General features: G+C 40.2%; 1 protein-coding gene across 1 annotated transcript in view; it reads left to right on the forward strand.

Annotated features, from left to right (window-relative positions):
- Positions 1-1,910: 1,910 nt before the first annotated feature.
- The window catches only part of THRB (thyroid hormone receptor beta), a 45,898-nt gene continuing 36,629 nt past the window's right edge, over positions 1,911-11,179 (forward strand). The window contains exon 1 of the mRNA XM_044677519.1: positions 1,911-2,238. Coding sequence (XP_044533454.1) covers positions 1,911-2,238 — 328 coding nt within the window. The remainder of the gene's footprint in view (positions 2,239-11,179) is intronic.

Genomic DNA, 11,179 nt, shown 5'->3' on the forward strand with positions numbered 1-11,179 from the left:
TCTCTAAAAGTTTTCCAACTAGATCCAATTCTGAAGCATAGCTTGATTTTCAAAAGTATTTATAGATTTTGTTTAAAATAACTTTTTTAAAAAATTGTTCCTTTGGAATAAAAATAAATAAATAATGGCCGTGGGTTTTGCTAACACTGCGAAGCAGTAAAAAGCAAGAAAGTTCTTGGATTTTTGCCTCCAAAGAAGTAAAGGACTATGCCAGGAAAAGCACTGGGCAAAATTAGATGCATCCAACATGGAACACTTGGCCAAAAAGATTCCTCCCTGCCATTTGTGTTTGCCAGGAAAGAAAACAGCTCATTGAAAGGTTAATCTGAGTATTAGTTTTGGTCAATTTGAGATAAATAAAGAAGATTGGATTAAAAAAACATAAGGTCTCTATCACTTTTATTCCTAGAGTTTTCAGAAAATAACCACCGCTTTAATGTAATGTTTTGACATTTTCAACAAGAAAAAAACTTTAATTAAATGTTTATTCGTGTGTATGATTAAAAATATTCTTGAAAGGGCTTCTAATTTGTTTTAAGGGTAACCAGAAAATGCCAGGAAAAAAAATGAATACTGCATAGAGTGAAGGAAGATCCAAGTTCAAATCCAGCCTCAGATACACACTAGCTATGTGACCCTGGGCAAGCCATTTAACTTCTGCCTACCACAGTTGCCTCATCTGTAAAATGGGGATGGTAACACCACCAACCTCACAGGTTGTTGTGAGAATCAAATGAGATATCTGTAAAAATGCATAGACCCTGGCACATAGTAGATGCCTAATAGAAAAAATATTTTCTTCCTTATCATGATCCCAATCCCTATGGTATTAAAATATTCATGGATTTAGTTAGAATGGCTATGAGCATATTATGCCAGAAAATATCAGTATTGTCACAAACAAAAATTTTAATAAAAATCCAGCAGTGTTTTTTTCTAGGAACACACACATACACATATACACATGTGAAACTGGATCAAAAGAGTTGTCTGCTATTTGTTTAGGAAATATGAGTCTATAAAGATTGTGTATAAAAAAAAATCTCTCATTAGAGAGCAAAAGCTAACAGATTTGAGACATTGTCAAGTATTTAACCCATACAAGTTTCCTCCAAACATACCTAAGGTTTATTGAAACTTCATTATTTTTCACATGTTTTAAATGCCAGAGGGAAACAGGCGCCGGTGACTAGCTCCTGTGGATAATTCTGTAAAAGAAAATCAGTAATTACAGTAACAGATTAAGATACTAAAATCTGTTAAAAAAAAATTACTCTAGCTTAATGGGAGAGTCTTCTTCTCAGCTCTATTGAATTTTCAACAAGTTAATGCTAATAAACAAGCTTATTGATTTCAGGATTTTCTGTGCGTCCCCCAGGGGAGCTCCCCTTAGAATACTGCTCACTTAAGTTGTCAGCTAAAGTGATAGAATCACCTCTTGTGCAACAATCATTTTCTAATCATATTGAAAGGGGTTAGAATGGTTTATAAAATGAATCCTGCTTGTGATGGTCTAATGAGACGGCTTGTCTGGCAGTCACTTCTTTATCTGATGTCAGGAGGTGGGGGAGCTCAGCCCTACCTGTCTGCCATCTTCCCGAGGAATTAGCTACAGTCACAGATTAAGACCTTCCATGGTCATAAATCTGCCTCTCAATATGTTTGAATGGCGGGGGAGTTGACCAGCCTACCCAATATAAATAGCATATCAAGTGCTAGTACTCCAAAGTGAAGGAGGCTGTGACTTGGTTGCTCCTGTTTATTCATCTCTCCTCTCCCTGCCGTTGGATGTGTATGTATGCGTCTGGGTGTGTACGCACAGTCCTGTGTATGCCCCAGATGGTGTGTATGAATGCTGCTTGTGTACGTGTGTATATGTAAAGTAGAAGCGCAGGGGACAGAATCACAAAATGAACTTCTGTGTGCAGGAAATATATGAGGTCTACCCAGGTGCTGCAAGCACGGGTTATATGCAGTGTCCAGGCTCTTGCACATATGTCGAAGATAGTCAGAATTACAGCGGCTGTGATGCTCAGGCCGGGCACAGTAACAACATATATATGGAACAGGCCTGGGCAGTGAATCAGCCGTATACCTGTAGTTACCCTGGAAACATGTTTAAAAGCGAGTACTCTGACATGGACATGGCCCTGAAGCCGTACAACCAACCTGAATATTTCACTGAAGAAAAGCCTACTTTCCCTCAGGTGCAGTCGCCATCGTACTCTCAGAAAAAAGGTAGGGACAATTTTTTCTTTCTATTTTTCTCCCTTTAGTCTCTGTGCCTGTGACTGTTTTTTTCCTTAGAAGTTGCTGCATCTGCTGCCTCGCACATAAATCTTGAATTTGAAGCCTGTCTATTCCAAATTGAAAACAGCAGCAATAGAGGTTGCTACGTGATTGAAAGGTCTCCACGATCAACAGAGATTTCCAAGCACTTTTTTATTTGCATGGGAAAGCTGGAGTTAAGAGTAGCTCTCTGGGTCGAATTTTTGTTTATGGGGTTGTTAGCAAATGTTAACCAGAAATCATCGGGTGAACTGCAGAGGTGGCGAGATGTCTAAAAGTTTTCCCTTTCAAATAAGGGCATGGTGAGATTCGGAACGGTCCAGTTCTCATCAGTTTTCTTTCTTCAGATTGCGTGGAAAAATCCACTTGGCTCCTTCTTGCCTTTTCGTAGGAAGGGTATACATTCGCTAACTAGTTAATATGCTTTGTCTTGGGCAGCGTAATATAGTCAATGTATGTTAGAGCGACTTGTTGGCTCGTTTCTCTAGATTTGCTCCACTTTGCTTAACCTGGAAATAATGCTATGTGCAGTCATATCAGTCCAGATGTAATAAGAATTCTGTCTTACATCCATGCAAAGTTTCACATTTCAGAAATCATGCCTGACATAGTCTGAATATCCAAGCAAGTGGCTTCCCTTCCCCACAGAATCCCAAACATAGAATGTTCCTTGGATAACCATGATCAGCATAGCACTCAGTGAAAACTTGGAATATGATGCAGGAACTTGATTCAAAGGCATTCCAAGTAAGCTGAAAACCTAGAGCAGCTAGGACAGAAATGCTTGTTTTCTACAGCTGGGGGCTTAGGAATCTAGCTGAGAAGACAGCGCTACTTCATTTGCAATGATCCAGTGCTCTGTTATATTTATAAAGAAATATCACTCGTAAAATTATTGAAAAGCCTCATAAATCTTATGGGGCTCACAGGGTTCCAAAGAAACATCTTTAGCAACTTTTCAAATGGTTCCATAACAAAACAAAAAAATTGAATTCAGAGAGACTGTAAATCCCATTTTGTTTTCCCTCCAAGGGTAAATGATAATATTTGATGAAATACCAATGACTTCTAGTGGTGGGTAAAGGGAGGGAGGCAGATGCAGTTTTAGTGTGATGAGAAGGTATTTTTAAAAGCTTCTTCTTTGCCCAGTTGTTGGTGAATCGCACTTCTATTGAGTCCCGGAGTTTTTCATTTATAATATTTTGGAGGCAAGAGATACCAGACCCTAAGTGGATTTCCAAGTTCCGTCTCTAACTTGTAAATTTGAAATCAGGCTAGCATATGTGCCCTATTTCTTTAGAAATGTGATTTTGGGGTAACAGCTTTTAAAACGAGAAATAAGCCCACTGGGACTCTGGGTGTGAATATGTGCAACTTTGGGGGATGGTACCCTTAGATCCCAAATAACGGGTGTCTCTGTTCAGCTCCATTTAATTAACTCAGGAAGCATTTAGACATGGCCAGGAGTTGGTTAATTGCCGAACTTTGCTGACATTTCTCATACTGATTGGCCATTTGAGTGGTTGTTTCACCCAGAACCTCCAACAAAGCCCCAGCGGAGAGTTCCTTAACAAAAGGGACCAGCACTTGGCATTAATGCCTTGCAAGTTAATATGATTCATGAAATGGGGAAACAAAGCTTCATTCTATGCATCTATGGATGTAATTTTTAAAAGCTCTGTACCTTGAAAGGCCACTGGCCTTCCTCTTCCTTCCCCTTCCCCCCCAATCTCCCTGAACGAGGCAGGTGATTGGCCTTAAGCATGTCAGTATTTGTGACAGCCAGTTTTGAAGCAGACCCCAGTAAAACGAACCAATCTGCTAACTGTCTCCCAAGAACAAAAGGTTAGACCCAGCATGTCTGTCTATATTGATCCGATATTGTTGTCGAGTGGGGTGGGTTCTTTCTGTCAGTGATTCCTTAATGGTGTCTCATTAAGACAACATTAATACTTTAAGCAGGTGTCCTTTTGAAGGGGCTTTATTGTTCCATTCGGGCTTTCTTTGATTCCCAATAAATCATAATTGCCTCGTCTGTGTTCATTGTGTTCACCACCATTCTATATTCCTCAGTAACACAGCTGTCAAAACTTTTTCTTCTTTCTGTCTTTCCCTTTGAATTTATCTTATTTCTTAGCCTCCAAATGGTTCTCTCTCCTTTAGTTTATTGAAAAAGGCTGAAGTTTAGAATAGAATGTCTGTTCTACTTATCAATTCTCTGATGGAGAATAGAAGGGTTTTTTTTAAGCTTTAATTAAAAAAAATCCGGCACAAAGGAGTGATGAAAAGAATAATCCCAAGCAGGAAATAAAGAAACCTTCTCTTTGTCCTCCAATGGAACATGGCATCTTAAATCGAATGTAGCAATTAGAGGACATTAAAATCAGTCATTAGCCCCAGCTTTTGATCACAGACTTTCCTAAGGGACAGTCTAGTGTTGAAGAGCTGAAATCCTGACGACAAACTTTGGGGAATTGGACGGCCGGGGTGTGGTGCCTTCTCGTTCGTAGTCATGAAACCCACATTGCTAGAAGATGACAGTGTCTTTGGCCTGATTCTTTCACCAGAAAGTCTCAATTCCATGCAGAAGTTCAGGACCAATCGGGATTTGGCTACCATCAGAGTGGCCTTGCCAGTCACTTTATTTTACACAGGATGCTTGCTTAGAGCTGTCTAACTGAAGTCTTTCCTCCCAACCCTCCTTCATATAGTGAATTTATTTCCATTTCCTATGCCCTTAGAGATTAGACTTCCCAAGAGTTGCTTTAAAATGTTTGTCACAGAATTAATTTTCATATTTTGGAGAACTCAAGAAGTTCCAACTCTTAAATCATGATCAAGATTTTTTCTTTTTGGTAAGTGTTCTTACTCCTTGAACTCATTTTGAGATGTGCAAAAAAGAAAAGTGAAGAACAAATAATAATGTGCTTTTTGAGCTGTATTGGAACAAACACAGACGCTCTACAGCTGGTGAAAGGCCTACAAAAGCATATAATGAATCCATCTTAGTAACTCATCAGCTTCACTGAAGAATTGTCAGCCTAATGGATATAATTGCATAAACACTAGAAATGGAAATTAAATGGTAAATCAGGTATTGTTTGGCCTGACTCAGATGGAGGAGATCAAATTTCAAACAAGACTTCTTGCAAGGACATCTCGGGAACACTTTTCATAGTAGCAGTAGGAAAGCTTTAGGTGAAAGCCCAGGGAACTGTTGAGTTTCGAAATGCAGATCTCGAGCTTTTAAGATATAATACTAAGTAGTTAATGCAATGGCAGGTTTTGTTTTTACCATGGCTGTACTCCGGTTGCCACCGCACTCCTGAATTCTATTTCAAGTCGGGCATTACCACGTGGAATCCATTAAGAGACAAGGCCATTAAAGAAAAATGCTAAAGTGTTTTCCTTAAATATGGAACACATTTGTCTTTCTCGAGGTTAAATGAGAGTGCCTCTTAGTGCCAAGAAATGGATTGTGCCCAAACTAAACCTAACGGCAAACAATGCCCGAGCTCTCCTTTCAGACCATTCCCTAGCTCTCTTCTCAAGAACTTGGAGGCTCTTGTCAAAAAGATGCTTTCTTCAGAAATGGCGATTGATGCATTAACCTCCTCCCTAAAACAGCTCGTGCTATTTTCCACAATGAATGGTTGCTGATGATGACAGACTGAGACATTATAACAAGATGGCAGCAAAGCCCATGGACTGCCCTGAAACAGTATTGTTTAGTCCCTGAATGAGCTGTTTGCTTCCTCCCTCTCCAAGTTAGAGCCCCTCAACAAAGACTAAAAAGCAGCTCGGTCATGGCCAAGTACAATAGTTTTTGGCCAATGGCCCATCCTGCTTGAACTTTCAGTGGCTTTTCAAAAAGCCAATCACCTCCTTAGACTCACCGAACTCCCTGGCATTGGATTTGCATTATTCTCCTTTGCTATTTCTCCCTCTTCCGGTTGTTCTTTCAGTAGAAGCTTTACCAGCTCCTTCTTTTGGAGCCAGCTCCCCGCTCCCAGTGCATGGCCCCAATGCTCTCCCCGTGGTGCTTTCCTCATCTCCTCTCTTGCCATCCTTGCTCCACTGGAATGATGCTCCATTACCATGGAGACTCATGGATCCATCCTTGACCCCTAAGCTCACCCTCTTCCTTTATTCCAACTCCTGCAGAAATTCTGCCATTTTTTTTATAGCGTTGTATCATATAGTAGAAGAAGTGCTACATTCCCAGTCCAAAAACTTGGTTCAAACTCTCATTCTTCCACTCATATTAGGTACTTAATAAATGCTTCTTAAGACTGGCTGATGGTGGCCTTAATCAAGTCAGTTCACTGCTAAATGAGACCTTTCCTGATCTTCCCAGCTCTTGATGCTTTTTTTCCTTATAATTATTTTGTATTCATTTTGTGACTTTTTGATGTCTGTGTATGTGTGTGTGGATGTCTGTATACATACATAATGGAATGTAAACTCGTTGAGGTTGAGTTGTTTCATTTTTGTGTTTGTATTTCCAATACTTCTTGACTCATGATAGGCAATTAATACTGATTGATTATTGACCCTCTTCTTTATGCTTTTATTTTGTTATTTGTAATGTGAGGATTTGAACTCCTTGAGCAATATGTGGAGTCCCCTCCAAATATAAATCTTGGGTCTCCTGCCATGATAGCTGACATTTTTATAGAATTTCAAGGTTTATGGGGCACTCGTCACTAGTTATCTCATTTGTTCCATACTAAACCTCTGGGAAGTGAGTTTTATAGGTATATCACCATTTTACAGATGAAGAAAAGCAGTTAGCCCATGATTTCATAGAGTAAGTGTTCGAGATGGGACTTGAACCCATATCTCTCCTGGCCCCCATCCAATGCTCTCCTCACTCCATATCCCATGGCTACCGCAAAGTCTCACTTCGAGCCCTTCTTTCCCATAATTATCATCAAAACTCTTCTTTCCCAGCCTGAGAGGATTGAAACCCTTCTCTTGAAGCCCTTTGCTTCCAGCTTCTCCTCAGTTTCCTCACCGTAGAATTGAAACTTCTCCAAATGTCTCCTCCTCCCATTTCTCCTCATATGATCTAGTAGCTTCCTAGTAAATAAATCAAAGACAAAATCCCCAAATTTTGTTCTACCACCCCTGATTGCCTACCTATGTTTGTTTTCATCCCCTACACTCTTCTTTGCATTTTGTATACTCCATAAGGGAAAGGACTACTTCTTTTTGCTTTTATATCCTTGGCACCCAGCACATAGGAGGTCCTTAATTAGTGCTTAGTGGCTAATTGATTTATTCTCTATGCAAGAGTCTCTCCTACCATTAATCTTACATTCAAATTGTCCCATACCACATGTTGTTCTGGTTCTCTAGAACGATACCATAAAGAATTCAGCTCAAATCCAGCCATCAGAATTGTCCTTGATTGCCCTAACATTTTATGGGGCAGCCTCTCCTGCTAAAATATTGCCTTCATCCATCAAGACAGGGATTCTTAATTACATTTTCCATTTGGACTATGGGAATCATCTCTAAGTTGAATCAGTTGACTAGCATCTATCAAATGCTTACTGTGGACCAGCCTGTGGGCTCAGCAAGGACAGAAATGAGACAGACGGTCCAGCAATTTTTTTTCTAAACAACCAACCCTGTTGAAAAAGTAAGTTAGCCCTGATAACTCAGACCAAAGTTCATCTTCAGCCTCAACAGGGGAACTGACCCAGCCAAAGGCATGAATCTTAGGGAAACGTTGCTTCTCTCCTTGAAGGCGAAAAGCCAACAGACAGAAAAGAGAATTGGGGGAATCTGAGCAAGCCCTGATTTGCTGAACTGGGACAACCTCCACCCCAGGTCACAGAAGGCCAATCAGGAGTTCTCTTTGTCACTCCAGTAAAAAATAAAATAAAATAAAATAAAATAAAATAAAATAAAATAAAATAAAATACCTAGGAGCCCAAGCACATATCCAGCTCTTTGGGAAGTACCTCAGTCCAGCAAATCAGAGTTCCTCCTGATAAACCTTGTGGCATCTAAAGGAACAGATCTTGGTAGTATAATGGATAGATTGCTGGAGTCAGGAAGAAGTGAGTTCAAATCCTGCCTCAGACTTCACCACCTGAGTGATCCTAGATAAACCTTAATTTCCCCACTGGTAAAATGGAGGATTAGCCATTGATGACCTCTAAAGAAGATCTCTTCTAGATCCAAATTACTGATCCTATGAATTTGACTTTGATATCTCATCTTGCGTTCTGCCCCTTCCTCTACCACACCTCCAGGCACATTTTGGAGAGTGGAAAGCCCACTCTCTGGAGAGCTTTGCCCATTTGGGTCTAGTGCCGCTATCACCACCACCCAGTATCATCCTACGCAGTCCTGCTTTCCCAAGCCACATTCCTATGCCTAATATCTTCCCCTCGATCCTCTCCTTCCAGTCCAGGTTTATTTGCTTTTTCTTCCATTCCTACCCACCTCTGATGCCTGTTAATAGAACAATGAGTGCTAATAGGTTGCCCCCTCCCAAGGAAAATATTTGCATTTTAACAAATACTTTCTAGAGACAGTGCTTTGACATAAAGAAATAATTCTAATGCTTGTGATTTCCATTATATCATCCTCGGCACCTCTTCAAAATGTATTCCGAAGGCATCTTTTGCCTGCCTATTTACAGTGCTGTCCCTGGAACATCGTTAAGTATCAAAGGGGGACCTTCTTACCGTTTTCTCTTTATAAGAACGTTCACAAGAGTATCAGAAACAACAGCAGCCCCAGCTATTCATATTAGAATAATTATAATTTTGTTATAATAAGTAATTCACATTTACATAGCACCTTAAAGTTTGCCGAGGGCTTACCCGTGTCGTCTCATTTGACCTGCCAACCTCTAACCGAAATTTAACATTTCCTTCAATTGTCAATTTGGGGAAATTATTCTAAAAAGGGGTCCATAGGCTTCACCAAACTGCCATTACCCTCCCCAAAAAGATTCATCTTCTCTGTCTAAGAGATTTGCCTGAAACTCTAGTAATAATAATAAAAATAATAAAAATATAGTGCTTTAAGACTTACAAAGCATTTTACAAATGGTTTCCCATTCTATCCTCACAACCCTGCAAAGTAGATGCTATTATTGTTCCCATTTTACAGATGAGGAAACCAAGGGAGAGGTTAAGTGACTTGTCCAGTGTCTCCCAGTCAGTGTCTGAGGGCAGACTTAAACAAAGAGCTTCTTGACACCAAGTCTAGTGCTATCCACTGTGCCACCTGGTTAAGTGATGTAGGGTCATACAGTATGTGTCAGAAGCAAAACCTGGGCTCAGGCTCTCACCCAGGATTCCATGCTGTCTCTTTAGGTATCTAATACAAAGTATATACAAATGACTTCAAAAGGGAGCTACGTCTTATCAGTGGAGAGATCAAGGAAGGGCTCAGAGTTCAGAGAGGACTGACACCTCTGGTGTAAGAGCCTGCCCAACCCTTATCTGAACCACTCATCCACCTTCACCATCCACTTAGCCCACAACTCTCATCTATGGCCCCAAGAAGCTACGGCATACACGGTGGCCACATCCTGGTAAAACCATCTCAGCAGATGGGCTGAACCAGGTTGAGGGTAATTGATGGGGCCACAGATTGATCCATCAATAAGATAGGAGAATGTCTATCCCAAGCAGGTGAAGACTTTCCCCCCAGCAGATGGTTGGATGGGAACATCATCGATAGAACATATCGCCTTGTTCTCAAGGCTATAGAAACAAGCACTGTGAAGAGCTTAGAGCTTTGTCAGGCATCAGAGATGCCAAGGGCATCCACTGTATCCCAGACCATTGCCAGTCATCCTGACTTTTGTCCTGCCCCAGGACTTGGATAACTAGAAAAGAGAGTAAAGCTGATGGCTTTGTGCGACTCTGCCTCACTTAAATTCAATTTAAGTGTAAGTCAGAAAACATCACCTCGTAATTTCTTTAGTCTCCTTTAAAACAAAGGACCAGCAACAACAATGTAGAAGGTGGCACTGAGCTATCTCTTGAGTTAGATACTACAAAGGGCAAGTGAAAAGGAGGAACATTCCAGATATTGGAGTGGGGAAAGAAAAGCACTCCACCAAGACACTCCCCAACAAAAGATTTAATAACAAATGATGGAGCTGGGCATAATGATACCTGGTGTATCATTACCCATGATGACTTTTGATATAAATATATAATTCAGAGTTAATCATAAAGGGAATCTGGACAATGTAGGTAGATCATTCTAGTAGGATGGTGTAAGAAACTGTCACCAGTTTAACAAGATGATTCTGGAGAAGATTTAGCTAAAGCAATATTCAATGATTGATTCATACCTTACCATCTTAAATGGTTTTATAGCAGCATTATTTACAATTTGAAAAAAATATGAAAACTATCTATACGTCCAGTAATAGAAGAATGAAAATGAAGTGTGCTGTCTTAATATCTTTAAGATTCCAAAGACATTTGTGTTTTAATCCTTAGTCCTTTATGTGTATTGACATGGATTAGTAACTATACTCTGTCTCTGAGGTTTGACTTGAATTTTAAGACAGAATGTAGTGGAAAGAAATCTCATTTAGACTCAGGGGTCCAAGACTTGAATTCTAGCTCTTCTACTTGCTACTGTGTGACTGTGAACAAGATATCTTCTTCGATCTCTGGATCTCAGTTCCTCATTTGTAAAACAAAAGGGGTCAGGGTAGGTTAGGCATTCTTAGCCTCTCATTGATAGATGAGGTTTGTGAACTTGGATGGAAAAAATTCATATTTCTTCTTCTTCTTCTCTTCCTTCTTCTCTTCCTTCTCCTTCTCCTTCTCCTTCTCCTTCTCCTTCTCCTTCTCCTTCTCCTTCTCCTTCTCCTTCTCCTTCTCCTTCTCCTTCTCCTTCT

This window comes from Gracilinanus agilis, chromosome 5 (genome assembly GCF_016433145.1).
Source record: "Gracilinanus agilis isolate LMUSP501 chromosome 5, AgileGrace, whole genome shotgun sequence".
Classification (NCBI taxonomy): Eukaryota; Metazoa; Chordata; class Mammalia; order Didelphimorphia; family Didelphidae; genus Gracilinanus; species Gracilinanus agilis.